Here is an 18,521-nt window from a genome sequence, read left to right as displayed (position 1 = left end):
TGGGGAGGGGCAACGGGGCGTGGCTATAAACGATGAGGGCGGGACTAGACGGCCAAGGGAGTGTCGGAGGGGGCGGGGCGATGCGGGGGGCCCCGCGAGGTGCAGCGTCCCGGGAGGGAGGAGGGGGCGGTACAAAGCGGTGGAGGGGCGTGGTTTGTCTGTGAGGGGCGTGGCCTGGCGGTACAGGGAGTGGGGGCGGCAGGCTGGGGGGCGTGGGGAAGGGGGCGTGGTCCAGCGGAGGGGGGCGGGGCCCCGTGCGCGGGGCGGGGCCTGCGGCGCGGCGGAGCGCGGAGGCAGCGCGGTGGCAGCGCGGCCGTCCCGTCCCGTCCCGTCCCGTCCGTTCCGCCGCCGCCGCCATGGGCCTCACGGTCTCCGCCATCTTCTCCCGCATCTTCGGCAAGAAACAGATGAGGATCCTGATGGGTGAGCGCGGGGGCGGCGGAGCAGGGCCGGGCGGGGGATGGGGATGGGGCCGGGGCACGTATCGGTACCGGCGCCGGTGACACCGCCTCTTCGTTGCAGTGGGGCTGGACGCCGCCGGCAAGACCACCATTCTCTACAAGCTGAAGCTGGGCGAGATCGTCACCACCATCCCCACCATCGGTGAGTGCCCCGGCACCGGGCAGGGCCCGCACCGAGCGCCGGGTACCGGGCAGGTCCCAACCCCCCGCCGCCTCTGACAGCCGGCACCGGGCAGGGCCCCCACCGAGCACCGGGTACCGGGCAGAACCCCGCCCCCCCGCCTCTGACAGCCGGCACCGGGCAGGCCCCCCCTGCCACATCCCGCAGGCCTTGCCGCCCACCCGGGTACCGCTTTCCCGTGGGTTCCCCGGGCCGATCCCTGGTGCACCCCGATGGGCTGGGGGCCGCGGGTGGGTGAGATGTGTGGCATGATGCCCAGTGCCCCATCCGCCCGGCCGTTACCCTCCCGTTATCCCCTACCTGCCTGGGTGCTGGGGCACAGCCGCGGCCGGTGCCCGGTGGGGACCTTGGCTTGCACCCCAAAATACCCCTTGCGGTCCCCGGCACGGGCATCGGCACAGACCACCCGCCCCGACCTGCACGGCAGGTGCCATCCCGAATGTGCCACCCTGGTTTGCTGCCCTCCGCCTGCCCCGTGGTGATGAACACAGAGCCCGAGCCGTTACGTCAGTGTGATCTGGCTCCGGTCCAGAGAGGGCAAAGGTGTTTTCATGGCCAGGAGGTCGCTCGGACCATGGGGATCCAGTCTGCCCGAGCATGGCAGGCAGGGCAGGCAGCTGTCCTGCCAGATCCTGGTGTGAAGCTTTCAGTGGGGTGCTCGGCACCGTCTCCTGTAGCATCTCCCACAAGCTGATGGAGGTGGATTGGGAATGTGCTGAGCTGCTGGGTCGGGGAGACCGGTCAGCTGTGGTGTACCACGCTGGCCAGTGCTGCTGAATATCTTCATTCATGACCTGGGTGATGGGGAGAGAGCACCCTCAGCAAGCTTGCGGACAGTCCCGAGCCAGGAGGAGTGGTTATACACCAGCGGGGCCATGCTGCCATCCAGGGGGACCTGGGCAGGCTGGAGAAATGGGCAGAGGAACCTCATGGAGTTCAACCAGGGGAATGCCAAGTCCTGCCCTGGGAGAGGAACAACCCCAGGCCCTGGTACCTGCTGGAGAGCAGCTCTGAGGAGAAGGTCCTGGCAGTCTCGCTGGGAAGGAACCTGAGCAAGCGCCAGGCACGTGGCCTTGTGGCTTGGGGCCACCAGACCCTGGGCTGCGCTGGGCAGAGCACTGAGAGTGGGTCGGGAGAGGAGAGTTGCTCCTGCCCCTCTGCTCGGCTTTGCTGAGACACCTTGGGGTGCTGGGTCTGGTGCTGGACTCCCTGGTGCAGGAGAGATGGGGACATGCTGGAGTGAGTCCAGTGCAGGGCCACGGCGATGGTGAAAGGACTGGAGCATCTCTCGTACGAGGAGAGGCTGGGGGAGCTGGGGCTGCTCAGCCTGGAAAGGAGACGTCTCAGGGGGGGATCTCATCCACGTGTGTAAATCCCTCATGGAGGGGTGTAAAGAAAGTGGAGCCAGGCTCCTCTCACCCTCTCCCCATGCCCCTCCTGCCCCCCCGCAGGGTTCAACGTGGAGACGGTGGAGTACAAGAACATTTGCTTCACTGTCTGGGACGTGGGCGGCCAGGACAAAATCCGACCCCTCTGGAGGCACTACTTCCAAAACACACAGGTACGCTGACTCAGGGCAGGGATAAACTTCATCAGCTGCAGCGGGGCTGGCTCGGGCTTCCCCAGGGCTTGTGGCCTGATCCTGCCTGAACTGGGTGTGTGAGTGGTGGCAGGGAACGCGTCCTGGTCCCCGGTGCGGTGGCTCCGCTGGGGGTGCTGGGACAGCACCTGGGTGTTTGCCCCATCGCCCCATCGGAGGGGAGCGAGGCAGAGGGATCCAGCGGAGGAGCAGATGAGGGGTGAGGGGGCAGCACCGTCCCTGGGGTGCTCTGGTTTTCTGGGGGTGCGTGGGGGGGGGGGCCGGGTGGGCAGCGGGGCTGCTGACCCCTTGGCTGGGGGGGTGCCTGCAGCCTGCCTGGGGTGTCCCTCTCTTCTCTGTGCAAGCTGCCTGCTCCAGCCTGGCTTCTCCCACAGGGTCTCATCTTTGTGGTGGACAGCAACGACCGAGAGCGAGTGCAGGAGTCTGCCGACGAGCTGCAGAAGATGGTGAGTGACGGCGGGGATTTGGTCTGGCGGGGAGGTGGGCATCCCCCAGCCCTCCTCCCACTCTCCCAGCTCTGCAGCAATGCCTGGTTGGATGCAAGGTGAGACCTGGCTCTGCTCTGCCCACGACACAGTGCCAGGGGCATCCATCCAGAGACAGGCCTGGGGACCCGACAGAGACTCCTCTGCCAGGCAGAGGCTGGACCTGCAGGGAGCAGGAGCAATTGCAAGGGGGAAAAATGGCTGAGAAAATGTGGGTTTAGGTTTTACTTAGTCAGGGCTTTGCTAGCCGAGTGCCCAGTCCAGAAACGATGTCCGAAAGCCAGCCTGCGAGGCAGGGGTCATTTACTCCTTGGTGTGGCTGCCTGGGGGGGGGGCAGAGCATCCTTGGGGAAGGAAGCTGGCGCAGAGCGGAGTGCATGACAGCCTGAGAGCGGGAAGAAGGGATGGGCAGATACCCACTGCCTGCTTGCCGTTGTTCGGAGAGCATCGTGCCCGCTCTCTTGCACCATCCCCACGGCAGTTGCTGTGCCCCCTCTATCACTGGAGCCCCTGGCTCCAATGCGGGTGCCCCTCTGCGAAGGGCACGGGTGCTCCTGGAAGAGCATCCCAGTGCCACCAAGACCTCCAGGCATCGATGGGGGCAGGAGGGCAGCCAAGATACTGGAGGTGAGTGGAGGAGCTGGAGAGCCCTCCCGGCTCTTTTGGCCTGTCCAAGCCAGGTCTTGCTTGCTGAGGTGCCGGCGCTGCGGAGGCTCACCGAGGGCTCACCGAGAGCCGCCCTCCGGCAGCGCCCGGCTCAGCCATCCCTGCTCTTTCTGCAGCTGCAGGAGGATGAGCTGCGGGATGCCGTCTTGCTGGTGTTTGCCAACAAGCAGGACATGCCCAACGCCATGGCGGTGAGCGAGCTGACCGACAAGCTGGGGCTGCAGACGCTGCGCAGCAGGACCGTGAGTGTCCGGGGTGCCATCCCCGTCCCCATCCTTGCAGGAGGGACCCGTGGGGCATGGGGCTGCTCCTGGGGTGCACCGGGCTGGCGATCTGCAGAGCCCGAAGCCCTTTTCTCCATCTCCCTCTGTTTTGCAGTGGTACGTGCAGGCAACGTGTGCGACCCAGGGCACGGGGCTCTACGACGGGCTGGACTGGCTATCGCACGAGCTCTCCAAGCGCTAGCTGGGCCGGCGGCACAGGGACTGGATGAGCCGGGGACGTCTCTTCCAACTGCTGTTTTGTTTGGGGTTTTTTGTTTATTTTGGGAGGGGGGAGTGTTTTTCCTTTCTCCCAAGCGTGGCCTCGTCTCTGTGTGTTTATCTGGTAGGACTTGAACCTCAAGGACTCTTCGGGCAGCTCCATTTTGCGGTGTCCTGCCTTTGCCCTGGCAGCGCTGCGTGCTGGCCGCCCTCCCCACCTGCATGTGCCATCTGCGAGAGCTTGCCCGGACCTGCCAGGGTGGCATGTCCCCAAGTGTCCCCACTCCTCACCTGGAGCTGGCAGTGGGGGCTGAGCGGGGCTGGCAGGCAGCCCTGCCGCTGCGGGTCAGAAGGATCCTCCTTTTTATCCTTCGATAAACTTTATAGTTCTCTTTCTCTCGGGGAGGGGGCGTATGGCTGCGTAATGTGCTGTTGTATATCGAGTAATTAAACACCACCACTTTGTACCCTGTGCCTGGCGTGTTTCTGGCTGGCTGGCCTTAGAGCCCCGCTCCCCAACATACATCTTCCACGAACATCTTGGGGCACAGGGATTTGGGCCTTAATAAAACCCTGTGTGCACTGTGCTGGGACGCAGAGGAGACGGGCAGAGACTCCGAGATGCGTTGGCAAGTTCATTTTCTCGTCCCCTGGTGCCAGGAGTGGGTCTGGCCCGTTTTATAGCCGCCCCGGGGTGCTGTCAGGGGTCCGTGCTGCCTCCCCACCGTGCTGGCTGCCGTGAAAGCCCTGCGGGGTCAGCTCAGGCTGCATGCTGCAGGAGTGCTAATTGGGTTGTAATTAGTGGGACCGGGCAAAACCAAGTGTTTGGCAGCCCAAGAGCGGCCATGCTCTGGTAGCGAGGGGCTGAGCCCCGGGCACTGGGAGAAGGGGGAGCAGCCTGGTCCTGGGTGCTGCCTCCAAAAAGCCCACGGCTGGCAGGCGGGAGGCAGCGGGCACAGAGCATCCGTGGGGACTGGCAGCAGCAATGCCATGCATGGCTGGGGGTGGTGAGGGGATGCCTCCCAGTAAAGTGCACTGCCAAACTGTGTGCCCTGCAAAAAACGCGCTCCCTGCACGGAGCTGAGCCGTGTGCTGGCTGTCCCCCCAGGGATGTGCTGACAGCTCAGGCGGGTGCTCAGTGCATCAGCACCCATCCTGCTGGAGGACTTCCACCCAGCCAAGGGGTGCCTGGCCAGGGAGCGAGGGATCAGCAGGGGCTGGAGCAGGGAGACAGGAGCTGGATCCTTTCACAGCCCGGGGAGCTGAGGGAAGGGGGGACCCGGACTCCCCTCCCCTTGGTGGCAGACTTGGGGCTGTGTGCCCCTTCCCTTGGGGCAGCTGGGGGGGCAACTGGAGCCCCGGGGCAGAGCTCGCAGGTTCCCAGGGCTCAGCACTGCTGCCCCAGAGCCCTGAGTCTGCCACCAGAGCTGCTACAGGTTGTTGCCTTTGGTGGAGAAAAGTGGGGGGACAGGATGAGATGAGGGGTTCTGTGCTTTGGTGCAAGGTTTCCCTGGCGCACTTGGCTCTGGGGTGCAGCACCGCGGTCTGGATCGGTGGTGCCTTGGAGCCAGGATCGCTCACGGTGCAAAGACCCTGAGTGCGGGGCCACGGGCAGAGCACGGGGAGCCCAGGTTGGACAAAAAGCAGACACAACCAAGGCGTCCCCACGATGGAAGGTGGGGGTTAAGCCATGGCCTTTGTTGCACGTGTCCATCCCACCCGATGCACCAGGCTTGATTTACAGCATAGCTAGAGAATCCTTGGAGACTGAGAAAGGACCAGAAGAAGCCATATCCCAGCTGGTGGTGCATCAGCCGCTGGGCTGCTCGGCTGAGAAACAGCGTCCCCACGATCGTGACAGCCTCAAGCTTCAAAAGCCGCTTTGCAGCAGAGGACAAGGTGATGCCGGTGCCTTTGCTCACTGCCACGGTTCCTGGGGGACGGTTAATCCCTGCAAGGCGGGTGATGTTTCATGGTGATGCCGGATGACCTGTGCCCATCGGCTCCCAGCGCCGGGCTCCCTCCCCCGGGTTGTGCACGGTCCTGCTGGCACTGGGGACAGCTGTGTGTCCCCATCTCCCTGGGGACAGCCCAGAGCAGCAGCCTGGGGGGGGGCTCAGCTCTATGCCCAACATGCACAACCCCCTGCTTGCCCCACTCTCAGAGAGCCGGGGAACTAAAGGACAGCCACTCACTGCGAATAATTTAATGCCCCATTTAGCACCAGTTCCTCCAGCCTGGCCTGGACATCACCGTCAGGCTGAGATGAAGTGCCCTGAAAATGCCAGCTGGAAGGCCGTGGGGCGTCCCTTTGGCACCCGACCGCTGCCACCTCCAAGCTGGCAGCCCCGGAGCACACGTGCCATGATGCTCTTTGCAGCCCTGCCGGTTTGCTGCCCGCTCTGCCCCGGCTGCTTCCAGCCCTGCCGGTTCCCCACGGCCCTGGCCACCGGTGGGTACCCGGCTGTGCCAGGGTCCCCTCTCCAGCGGTGTGGCCGGGACACGTCCCCTCGGTCACGCTGAGCTCCCCGGTTCGCTCAGCGCTGTCGGTGCTGCAGGAGGCAGGAGAGCAGGCAGGAGAGCTTGCTGCCTGCTTGCTTCTCCGGGAGGGGTGTGAAAAACTTGCCCGTGCCCAGGGCATCGCACAGTCACAGCAAAGGGCTGGCGGGGGGACTGAACGCCCCGGCTGCACCCCGAGCCGGGAAAGAGCCCCCCACCATGCTGCAGCCGCCGGCGAGTGCTGTCGGTGGGACGGCACCTTTGTGTGAGCTGCCGAAGGGCTGGGGGGGGTCCTGCCCTGCACCCCCTCCCCATGAACACGCACCCCGAGGGCTGGCTCCCTGCAGGCTCCCAGTACCCCACAGCATTTTGGGTGCCCTGGGGGGCACCTGCAAACCCACCTGCCTGGCCAGCCCCTGCAAACAAGGTCCTACCCCATGTAAGCGGGCACATCGGTGGCAGTGTCCCACGCCGGCTGCCGGCCCCCGCTGAGGTCTGTCCTGGTGGGTCCAGTGATTTTGTTTTTAAATGTTTTTGAAGGGCTGCGTATGAAATCGCAGCTCTGGTGCTGCAGGGCCTGAGTGCTGGTGACCGCGGCAGCCGGCCTCCTGCAGCCCCTGAAAAATACACCCAAACCCATCCCAGTCGCTCCACGTTTCTGGAAGGAAAAGGCTCCTTCGGAGCCACCACGGGTGGTTGGAAGTCCCGGGCTCTAGCAGGCGTTTCGCAGCCTCACACCGCCCAACCGCGGCTGTGAACGGCCGCAGCTTCGGGTCCTGCTGGGGCACGGCGGTGGGTGCTGTGCAGAGTCCTGGTCTGCTGCCATCGCGGCGATGCCACCCGTCCTGTCCTCATCCCTGTCCCTGGGGCTGAGCATCCCGCTGCCATGGGCTCCACGTGTGCCATGGATCTGCTTGGGGCTGTGCCGGTTGTTTGCAGCCCCGGCTGTGCTGGGTGCTCGGCAGCCCACGGCACGGCACGGGCTGCGGCACACGGGCAGAGGGAGCTGCTCAGCGGAGCTGCAGCCCGAGGGTGCCGGAGCCTTGGGGTGTCCCAGGGCATCCTTGCTCACCTCCATCTTACGAGTCTGCTCAGACATCAGAGAAGTGGGAATGGGGACACTGAGGCTTTCCCTGTAAGGCAGCCGGTCAGTAATCCACGCCACGATTTTGGCAGGTCTCTCAGCCCACCTCTCCGCAGGCAGTAACGTGCTGCACCGGTCCCTGGATGCTGCCGCAGCTCAGCCGGGACAGATGGGCGGCCAAGGCAGGACTGGGGCTGGCGCAGCCTCTGCGCCATGGGTACAGGTGAGCAAAAGCCTTCACAGGCATCCTCAGGCCTGAGCTTTTTGCAAGACTGGATGATCGGGATAACGTGGCCACGTACTCCTGGGATGGTTTTTCACTTAGAGAAGTCCACAGAACATTCTGCTTTTATAGAAATTATTTTTTCTTGCTTAAAAAGACACAGGCTATGCTGGAGCCCGACGTTGTCCTGGGAGATAGAGGGGAGCCCTGGGCTGCCCAGCCGGCGTGCTGCAGTCTGCAGTCAGCAGCGGTCTGCTGAGGCTGGACTCTCGGCCAGGGGCTGTGGGCATGTGGGGACGGTGACCACCAGACAGTATCTGTCTGAGGCTGCAAATGAGGAGACCCCTCGCCTCAGTCTGAGCCCCCCCCAGCTGGTTCCCTTTGGCTGAAGGAAACAATCATTTCCCTTCAAATAAAACCATTTCTTCAGCCTGCAGCGATGCTCCGAGCCGGTGATGGGCGCCTTTACCCTGGCTCCACCGTTAAATTCCATTTCTAAACAAACACAAACCCAAAACTTTTTATTTAGAGCAAGGATCTGCCATGCGGTCAGGGCCCGTCAGCTCTGCAAGGTCATGGTGGAGGGGCCAGCCTGGGATCTGGGACGGCTGGAGTGGGTCCTGGCTGTGCCGCACAGTTCTGCCCGCCAAAGTCCCATCCCTGAACTGGGGCATGGTGAAGCCATACTGTGGCTCGGGGGCTCGCCAGCAGCTACAGGCAATTGTTGGGGGGGCCACAACACCCGCAGCAAGTTTTTTCCTGCTTCCCCATCTTGCACAGCCCCTGTACCCCAGCTCCGGAGACTCCCCAGCTTTCCAGCTAGGAGAGCTCCCTCCAGGCTAGAGGTTTCTCTGGAGGCGCCAGGAAAATTCCCCATTTAACAGTGAGGTGTCCCCCACTTCCAGCAGCCCCTGACGGGAGCCGGTGCTTCATGGCGCTGCGGCAGGGAGGCAGCGTGAGCCTGGCGGGCAGGAAAAGGGGTCTCCAGCCGGGGTCCCGTGCTGCCACCCCCGCTGCTCCGCATCCTCCCGCCGAGCAGCACCCCGGCACAGAGGCGTCAAACTGGGGGCTCTGCGGGGAAGAGGGACTCACTCGGGGTCCACGCTGGCCGGCTGCCTCAGGGTGGGGGGGCCAGGCAGAATCTGCCTGGGATGGAGCCCCGGCTCTGCTTGGCAGCACGGCCCCGACGTCTGGGCAGAGATGGGCAGAAGCACCCAGCACCTGTGCCGGTGCCTGTGGCGATGGTGGATGGGAGTGTGGGCATTGACTATCCCCCTCCATGGGCGGTTAATTAACTTTTCCCAGGGTAATTTAATGGTATTGTAAATAGGGGGGGGGAGGGGAAAGCTGGAAGTGGACAGAGGGATGCTATTTGGGGGATGCAGCAGTGAAGCGGGGCAGTGACACTGCCCACCCTTCTGCAGTGTCCCAGGGGCTGGGACAGGGACACGGCGCTGGGGACGGTGACAAATGCTCCAGCGTGATGAGGGGGTCCCCGAGGTGCTCGGCTCGCACTGCCTGACCCCAACCAGGGGGATGGGGATGTGGGGGTGGGGACGTGGGGGTCCCCCCAGGGACGTGGTTGTGGTCCTGGTCCCCACAAGCCACCCCAGGCAGCTGAGGAAGAGGCCAGTGGCCAGACAAAGCCCGGCATGAAGCTCTCCTGCCTTGGGGGGGGCAAAACTCCCACTGGGATGGATGCAGATGGGCATCACCCCGCTGGGGGGGGGGGGGCGGTTTGGGGAGCTGCCGGGGGCTGTCCCGGCCATGCTGTGCCCCAGCCGGAGCCGGGCTGAAAACCCCAGCTGGGATCAGAGCGGGTCTGGGGTGGGGGAGAGGGGATGGGGGCTGCAGGGTCTGTAGGATGGGTTGGGGGGGGTGCCGTGGGAGATGGGGGTGGCCCAGGGGAAGCAGCAAGCTGGATGATGAGTGCATGGGGTGGCTGTGGGGACCCTGCCGTGCAGACAGCAGGATGCCCTCTGTCCCGCAGCTCCTGCGTCATCCCACGCAAAGCCTTGCAGGACAAGTTTCGGCTCTATGGGCTGGCAGGGCTGTGCCGCAGCCGGTGGCACCGGGATAAACCCCTCAACCAGCTGGGAAGGGGCACACTTGTCCCCCATGTGCCAGCAAGGCTTCGAGCCCCGATAACCCAAATCTGGGCAGCGTGGCAGGATGCTTCCCCCCCCAGCACCCACCCCCTCTGCCCCACTGGACCCCATGGGGCTGAGGTCCCGGGAGGGGGACGGGGCATTCCAGTTCGGAGGGGCCAGGCGGTGAGCCGACGGTGGCCCGGCTGTCACCGATGCGCACCGATGCAACGGACGTCCTCGACTCACTGCGCCGGAGGGTGTCTCGGAGCCCCCCATCTCGCTGGGGACCCTCAGAGCCAGGGGCACCCCGGTGCGCGGAGGTGGGCGAGGGGCTCCGGCGAGCTGGCGTGGAGCGGCGGCACCGGGGAGCTCAGCGGGGGTCCGGGCAGCAGGCTGGCAGCGGGGTGCAGGTGAGCCTGGGGGGGCAGCAGGGCGAAGGGGGGGCCCTCCAGGGGCTGCCAGAGAGCCGGAGGGGGGCTGCCACTGGGGGCCAGGCCTGTGGGGTGGAAATGGGGCTCAGGCAGCGCATGGGGCTGGGGAGCATCGCCCTCGCCCCCAGCCCCGCTCTGCCATGGGGCAGGGGACACCCACCCCGCCAGCAGCCACCCCGCATCGCTGCGGGGCCGGTGCCAGGCGGGGAGGGGGACCCGCTCCCCACACCCTCCAGCACCCCGTGGGGTCCCGCACCCCGCCGCCGGCTTCCACCCTGGCCGTGCCCGGGGGTCCCAGCCCTCCCCACAGCCCTTTTACCGCAGCAAGCATCGTCCCAGGAGCAGGGGCCGGAGGTGCAGAGATGCAGCGGGGCCGGGGTGCCGGGGTAGGTGGTGAAGCCGTGGCCGTGGCCGTGGCCGCAGAAGGGCCGTGGCGAGCTGGCGGGGGTGGCCGGGAGGTGCTGTGTGGGGAGCCGAGAGCGGGATGTCATGGGGAATGCATAGGGATGCTTTGGGACCTGGCCACCCCAGAGGGGACCTGCAAAGCGTCACCCTCCAGCGCGGCTCCAGAAAAGGCTCCCGGGGAGGGCAGTGCCCAGAGAGCCCAGAGCAGCCGGACAATGGGAGCGCTGGCTCCAGAGGGTGCCCGGAGTCTGCTGGGGTGCCGGCCAGACCTCCCCATCACCCCGGCTGGAGGCTGCAGCACGGGAAGGGACCCCTGGCCATCTCCTACCTGTGCTGAGCCGGTGGCTGTTGCGGAGGGGGGGCAGAAAGCAGCCACGGCCGCCCCGTGGGGCAGGATCCAGTCGCACCAGGAGCCTGCATGGGGAGAAGCGGGGAGGGCAGCGCACTGGCTTGGGGACCGGGTGGGCTCCCAGCCCTGATTTTGGGGTGGGGAGGGGGTCTCCTCTGCCTTTCACCAGAGGGAAAGCAGAGAGCAGCCGTGTCCTCTTCCCAGCTCCGAGCGGGGCTCTAGAGCTGGGAGGCAAGCTCAGGCATCCCGGTGCTCAGCGCCAAATTTCAGCCGCACGCCCTCCTGGGGTGGCCCTTGGACCCCAGCCCCTTCCTTGGGCATCAGGTCCCACGTCCCGTCCCCTCCGCCCCTGGGCTGTCACCTGCACCGCCAGCCTCCAGCTTCTGCTTGGCCTCGCGTCTCCATTTCGCTCGTCGGTTGGAGAACCAGACCTGGGGAGGAGGGAGGGGGCTGAGGCTGCCAGCCCCCACCCCAGGCAGTGCTCCGGCTCCTTGGCACCGCTCTCTCCCCCCGGGACACGGGCTCTTCACATCCCCCCGGGCATGCGTATGGGCACGGACATGGACATAGGCAGAGGAGGGGGTTTGATCCTGAGTCTTCTCCACCTCATTAGGCTGCAAGCACGTGCCAGGCTCTGGGATGCTTCTCCAGCACGGGACATGGGAGACACGTGTGTGCATGTGTGTGCATTGCCACGGCGTGCACGGGCAGCCCTGCCCCGGCAGAGAGGGGGACTGGCTGCTGTCGCTGCCTGGGGCACCGAGATGGCCGGCGATGGTCAGTGGCTGGGAGGGGAAGGGGCTGCCACAAACCGGTGAAGGTTTGCCAGCAGCGCAGGGATGTCTGCCGGGAGCTACCGAGCGTGCCCTGGATGCGTGTGTGAGGGGAGTGTGCCAGGGAGTCTGCCATGGTGAGTGCCACAGAGCGTGCCATGGATTGTGCCATGAAGTGTGCCATGGAGTGCCCCACGAAGCGTGCCGTGTAACCCCGTGGTGGGGCAGAGCCGGGGAGACCGGAGGCCGGGAGTGGGGCCGGAGCGGTGCCTGCACCCGGCTTTGCCCTGGCAGACACGAGAGACCAGCACGACCTGACAGAGCCAGCCCTCCCCTGCTCCTGCCCGTGCCCAGCCATCGGAGGGTAGAGACCCCCGACCTGGGGACAAAACCTGCTCTCGGGGGTCACTCTCCCCTTGGCACTCACGCTGCCCGCCTGAGCTCGCTCCCACCTCTGCCACCGCCAGCAGCAGTGACACGGTTCGGAGATGTCCCCGCGTGCCAGGACGGAGCCGTGTCCCCCCCAGCGCTGGCAGGCTGGGCAGCACCGAGCCCAGCGCCCCGGCTGGGATGCTTTGGTCGACAGGATCAGGCCAGGCGCGCTCCCGGGCGGAGAGCGGCAGCGTGGCGGGTCTCCTCTTACCCTGATGGTTGTGTCGGGCAGCTGGGTGGCCGCGGCCAGTCTTTCCCGGGTGACGGTGTCCGGGTACTGTCCCCTCTGAAACTCTGCAAGGGGGATTGGGGTGAGGTCAGCCTGTCCAGCGCAGCCACCCCGACAAACCCCGGCACCACGGCAGGCGATGCCGGGACGTGCGGCTGCAGCCGGTCCATTGCCGGGCCCCGGTGCCCGCAATTTGGAGCGGTTTGGGGCACCGCAGTGATGGCCGTGCCATGCAAAGGGACAGGAGCCCATCCAGAAAGCGGCAATGCCCTCCCCTGGGAACGGTCCTGCTCCATCCCGGCAGCCTGTGGCACCTCGGGGCGGGCACGCCGAATACCCCGGCCTCGGCCGGCGTCCCGTGAGAGCCGTACCTTTCTCCAGGGCATCTGACTGCTGGCTGGAGAAGACCGTCCTGTTCCTGTGCTGGGTGCTCAGCGGGAGCCGCCGGCTGGATGCGGAGCCCCGTGGAGGGTTCTGGATCCCCGGGGAGACGGCGGCACCGGCTTCGGCGGGTGAGCGGCAGCCCGGGGGATGCGGGGCGGAGGGGGCGGCGAGAGGGGACACTGCGGGGACAGAAAGGCAGAAAATGGGGGGGGGGACCCGGCTCTGGGGGCTCCCCGGGGGGGCTGGGAAGGGTCAGGGAGGGTCAGTCAAGGAGCCCCTTTGCTTTGGGGGCACAGGGTCAGTGCGGAGGAGCCGCGTGCACATGCGTGTGCACGCATGCGTGTGTGCACGCGTGTGTGCGTGTGCAGCCGGGAGGACGGTGGCAGCCGGGAGTAGGTCTCTCCCGCGGGGTGCACCCACCCCCAGCCCCTGCTCCACGGACCATCACCCCCAGCAAGGCTCACCCCGTGGCAGCGGGTCCCCGGCAAAACCCCGCTCAGCCGCCGGCCGCAGGTCGCTGGGCAGGTTCCTCAGCACCCGGTTGATGGAGGAGACCTGGGCAGGGAGAGACGGGGGCTGCGCCACGGGCAGGGGGTGCAGGGTGGGAGCAGGGGGTGCTGGGCAAAGCCCCCGCCTGCGGTGGGCATCGCTCCGCTCGCTGCAGGAGCTGGAGACGTGCTCGGGCAGCACCCAGGTGGGGAGGAATCGAGGTGGATGCCCCAAAGCTCATCTCCGAGGTGCTCTCCTGCAGCCGCGCCTGAGCACGTGCCAGGGATTCTCCGCGCCGGGGCTATGCCCATCTGCTCGGCTGTTTGTTGATACAGGCAACCCTTTAATTTCGGTGGGCTAACAATATTTAATGTGAGGCAATCTGCACCTCGGGGCTGGAGACGGTGAGATTTATAGGGGTGGGTCTGTCATTAGGAAGTACGGCTTTCCGCGCTGAGGCTGCAGATTGCATTTTATTGTCTCTGCCGACCAGTGGCACTTGCAACAGACCCACCACAGTGTCCCGGTGCCCAAGACGACGGCCAGGCTTGCTGGGGACTTCTGCTTTAGCTGGGAGGGAGGAATTTGCCTTCCCCTCCCTGCCCGCGTCTCCCTCCGCTGTCTCGCAGAGCACCGAGCCCTTCCCTGCGCATCCCTCCCCACCACCCCCAGCCCATGCCGGTGAGGGACCCCAGCCCACAGCACCCCAGCCGTGGGGTCGGACCCCCCCCCAAGCAATGCCCAGCCCCGGCATCCCCACAGCCCCCGCGGCTCTCCCCGGCAGAGACTCACGCTGGGGGTCCTGTCACCGGCGCAGATGCCCTCGGCGTGCAGCTGCCGGCGGATCTCCCAGGCGAAGAGGGAGGGCTGCTCCAGCTTCAGCTGGGCGATCCTGGCCACCACCTTGGGGGTGGCCATGCGGGGCTTGCTACCCCCGATGGCCCTGGGCTCCACGACCCCCGTCCTGTAGTAGTGACCCAGGATCTTGCTGACGCAGCCGTTGGATACCTGTGGATGGGGCGGCTGGGGCAGGGGCTCAGCGGGAAAAGGATTTGGAGGAGAAGGAGACCCCCAAACCCCCCCGACTCTGGCGCACCTTGAGGCTGCGGGAGATGTCCGAGGTCCGGACGCCGCACGCCGCCAGCTCGATGATTCTCTTCCTCTTGCAGGTGGGGAGGGGGCGGCCGTTCACGAAGAGACCCCCCAGCTGGTTCACGCCGCTGGGCCCTGGGGAGACGCCAGGCAGCCGGTGATGGGGGACAGGGCTTGCTGCGAGGGGGGATGCTGCCTGCCCTTCCCTCCCCGGCTCTCCGGGAGAGCACCAGGGCCTGAGGCTTTGCAGGGTGAAGGACCGGCGGCATCAGGGACCCCTGTGCATTGAGGGGGGGGTTTGGAAGGGGCTGGGCAGGAGGACTTGGAGCTTGGAGCAACGTGGGGATCGTTTGCTGGGGTGTGGGTGCGGGCAGCGCACGGCAGGAGCAGGTAGGGAATGGGGGGGGGACCAGCCCAGGTGATGCTGGCAAGAAAAATACCCCATGGAGGAGCACGGGGAGAAGGAGGTTCTTCCAGGCAGAGGCAGCTGCAAAGCGGGGTGACAGGCTGGGGTGGGCAGGGAAGCGCTGAACATCCCTGGGGGGCTGGGAGGACCCTGCAGAGCCATGTGTGTATCAGCAACCAGCATGAAATTCGGGCTTTGCAGGGGAACAGCAGCTTCGTTTGTGACAGAGCAGGTGCCGAGACAGCACCTTCCCGATTCCCTCCGGACCGCGGACTCCGGGACCGTGGTCCCTGAGCCGTCCCAGTGCAGCAGCACCCCTCACCTCGGTGTTGCATGGTGAGGCTTCACGGGGCTTTCGGTGCCTGGGAATTGCCAAGAGGAGACGGTTGCTGTCGTGAGGCTGGATAAATCAGCAGCGGTGTCCAGGGCTCAGCCACGTCCCCTGCCCACCCTCCTGCGAGAAGAAGGGGGAGCAATGGCAGAAATACTGAGCAGAGGATGGAAACGCTTGAAGGTATCTGGCTGCTTGGGGAGTCATTGCACTCCAGGCACAGCAGATCAGAGGGACGCAGGCTTTAAAGTGCTCACGCAGCTGCAAGAGGCACTTGGGCTCTGAAGCGGCTGGGGAGATGCTGGCGATGCTGCCTGCGCTGCCTGTACGCAGCGGCCCCCGGCGTGCGGCAGAGCTGGCTCGGCTGAGCCACGTCCCGGCGCCTGTGTGCGCTCCCTCGGACAAGCCGTGGGGGACGGAGGGTTTCCCCATGCCCACCCTGCTGCAGCTGAGCACCGGGGGTCTGCAGGGTGTCGGGGGGACGGGGGGCAGGAGGTGTCAGGAGCAGAGGAGACGACAGGATCGGGAGCTCTGGGTTTGTGCACAACATCTTCGGTGCTGGTTCGTGGGCCGTTTATCACCCACCGTAACCCTTCCTTGCTGCCTCTCCAGCAGCTGCAGGCGCAAGCGCCCGTGCATGAGATCACCGCTTCCCCCTCGCCGGCAGCGTTGCTGCCTCTCGGTGTATTTATTTATTTCAGAGGGAGGGTCTGGCCCTGCGCTCCCATTGCCCCCTGTAAATCCAGAGCGGCTCAGCTGCAGCCGATGGCGTGGGGCTGGGTTTGCAGCACTGAGAGCCTAACCCAGCCAAGGAGAGCCTGGCAAGTGATAACCAGGTTAGCAGGAGCCTCCCCTCCTTCGGTCGGAGACGCAGCACCGCTCTGCCGCCTCCGAAGATCAAGGCTGGCCTTACCCACATGCATGCACGCACATTCCCAGAGCCCCTGCGCTTTTCCCCATCCCGAGCACTTCTGTCTGCCCCTCTCTCCATGTTCCCTCGCTCCAGATCCTGACCTAAGACAGCCCCACGGATTCAGACACTGCTGCCCCAGCTGCGGAACACCACCACTGCACCCAACACCCCTGGAGCAAGTCACGACGGGACCACGACGGGCTGGGAGCAGCCATTCCTCCTGGAGGAGATGACCCCGGTGGGAACCAGGGCCGGAGGGGCCCGTCACCACCGGCTCGTCCCTGGCGTCACCAGAGACACGGGAGATTTCAGCCCCGTGGAATCGGGAGGAAAGGCAGGGCAGCTCCGAGCGCCAGGCATGGCAAAGGGGTGCTGCGGGGTCTGGGGCAGCACCCTGCCCCGTGAAACTGGGTAGAGGGGACATTTCCACAGGGATGCTGGTGCCATCCCTTCTCTCAAGGAAAATGCCGCTCCCCTTGCCGTCTGCTCAAGCAGAAACACTTGTGGCAATTAGCGAGCAACACGCTGAGCCACAGAGGTGCCACACAGACCGATGGCTGCTGCTGCCAGCACTGCCTTGCCAAAGCCCAGCAGCCTGGCCGGCACCCCTGGTTAACCTGGCATTTCACCTGAAACACCCCGAAAACTCCTGGACACCCCCAGCGTGGGGCTTTCCCTGCTACAGTCCCCAAATCCCACTGCAGCCTTGGCACTGCTTTCCTGCATCACTTGGGAACGTCGTTTAGAGCCACTGACCCCGATTATGAAATTCAAGAAAAGCAAAATAAATCCAACAACGGGGACGACTCGGCAGAATTCCTGCAGGTGAAAAGCAAACGTGGGGTGCGCCTGATCTCCCTTTCATTAGGAAAGGGATGGATCGCCCTGGAGCGAAGCACACAAGGCTGCTCCAGGAAGGAGGGGACAAGCGGTACCGGCAGGACGCGTGTCCCCTCAGGGGCTGCCACAGCACCTCGCCGGCATTCCCTGGCTTTGCCTCAGCCGAGGGCTTGGCCCCTGCTGTGCCAGGAAGCGACACAGGGATTTCTTTCCCCATGGAGAAACAGGTGCGCTAGGAAAGCTAAATGAGTTGTGAGCCCAAGGTCCCTCTCCGGTCCTGCTGAGGGATCTCGGAGGAGCGGTGAGTCTTTGTGCAGCACGCAGAGGGAAGGCGAGGAGTAAACGAGATGGGAGTTGACTAGGCTAGACCTGAGCACATCATTCCTGGAGGAAGCCCAAAGCCTTCTCCCTGTTAAGGCACCTTCACCGCCCAGTTCCTGCTGGCAATTGCTTCCCATGGCTGTACAGGACAAGAAGTCACAACCCACCCCCCCAACCCCTGCCCGAACCTGCCCGGTGCTACACCCCATGCGCGTGCAAGCGCGAGTGGATGTCTTTGCACGCGTATCCATGCGTGCACGCGCATCCGAGCGCACCGACGTGCACGCACGCACTCCTTCCTCCCTGTGCGTCCGCTTTTGCCCGCTCCCGCGCCGCCGCATCTGCATGTACATCCATGTATTTGTCCGTGCATGTATATATGCATCGGACTGAGGGGGTGCAAGGTGGGGGGGGTTACCTGGAGAGCCACGAAGGAGCTGAACCGGCTCGTCCTCGGAGTCAACCGGGTGCTGGTGTCAGGGCGGGATGGCTGATGAGGGAGCGGGGCCGTGATGTCATGGGGCAGGAGGAAGAGGAGGATGGGGAGGAAGGGGGAGGCCCGATGGGGAATGAACGGCCGCGCCCAGCACAAGCACGGCCCGGGGAGGTGGGGGGGGGGCTCCGTCGGGGCTCGGGGCCAGCTCGACGAGGCCGGCCCCGAGCCCCGACGGAGCCCCCCCCTTCCCCGGGCCGGGCAGTGAGTCGGTACCGGTGTTACCGCCGGTATTTCAGCACTAGCTCCCGGTAGACAGCACCAACCCCCCCCCCCGAGCATCCCCGGTAAGCCCCGATGGAGCGTCCCCGGGGGGCTTCGCTCCCGCATCTCCCGCAAAGCAAACAAGGACAGACATAGGTGCCATATGGTAAAGCGCTTGGGATTCAATCGTAAATCCAGATTTGCTTTTATGGCATTATTTTTTTTTTAATTTTTTTTGGGGGGGGGAGTGTTGAACAAAGAGAAGGCGGCCCGGGGTGGCTGGGCATTGCCCCGGTGTGCAACCCGAAGGGCCGGCACAGATGGCCCCCTTCTTCGGAGATAAAATAAAAAAAAAAACCCCACGTTGTAAACCTTTCAAGTAAAATATTTGAAGAGCAAATATTAGCCAGCGAGGAGCTCTGCACCGCGGCCCTCCGCGCCCGGCCCCGCGAGTAATTGAGCGTTATTAGCACCCCGCTCCCGGCCCCCGCGCTCCGCGCACAACCGCCCGCCTTTGGAAAATACCATATGCTCCCAATTACACATTAACCACAACCCTCCGGGACCCGGGACCGGCCCCGGCCCCCGGGGAGCCGCCGCGCCGTCCCCCCCGGGCCGCCCCAGCCGGTTCCCCCCCCCCCCCCCATCCCGTACCCAC

The 18,521-nt window shown here is 65.3% G+C and overlaps 1 protein-coding gene across 1 annotated transcript; it reads left to right on the top strand.

Annotated features, from left to right (window-relative positions):
- The first annotated feature begins 275 nt into the window (after window positions 1-275).
- Window positions 276-4,347, top strand: ARF5 (ADP ribosylation factor 5). The gene is made up of 6 exons (XM_052790703.1): window positions 276-423; window positions 523-603; window positions 2,094-2,203; window positions 2,617-2,688; window positions 3,510-3,635; window positions 3,772-4,347. The coding sequence occupies exons 1-6, from the start codon at window positions 357-359 to the stop codon at window positions 3,856-3,858; spliced, it is 543 nt and encodes a 180-aa protein (XP_052646663.1). The 5' UTR covers window positions 276-356; the 3' UTR covers window positions 3,859-4,347.
- Window positions 4,348-18,521: the final 14,174 nt, after the last annotated feature.

The sequence above is a fragment of the Harpia harpyja genome, chromosome 6 (genome assembly GCF_026419915.1).
Source record: "Harpia harpyja isolate bHarHar1 chromosome 6, bHarHar1 primary haplotype, whole genome shotgun sequence".
In the NCBI taxonomy this organism is placed as follows: Eukaryota; Metazoa; Chordata; class Aves; order Accipitriformes; family Accipitridae; genus Harpia; species Harpia harpyja.
The sequence above is the reverse complement of the archived record's forward strand: the minus strand, read 5'-3'. Positions and strand labels throughout refer to the sequence as shown.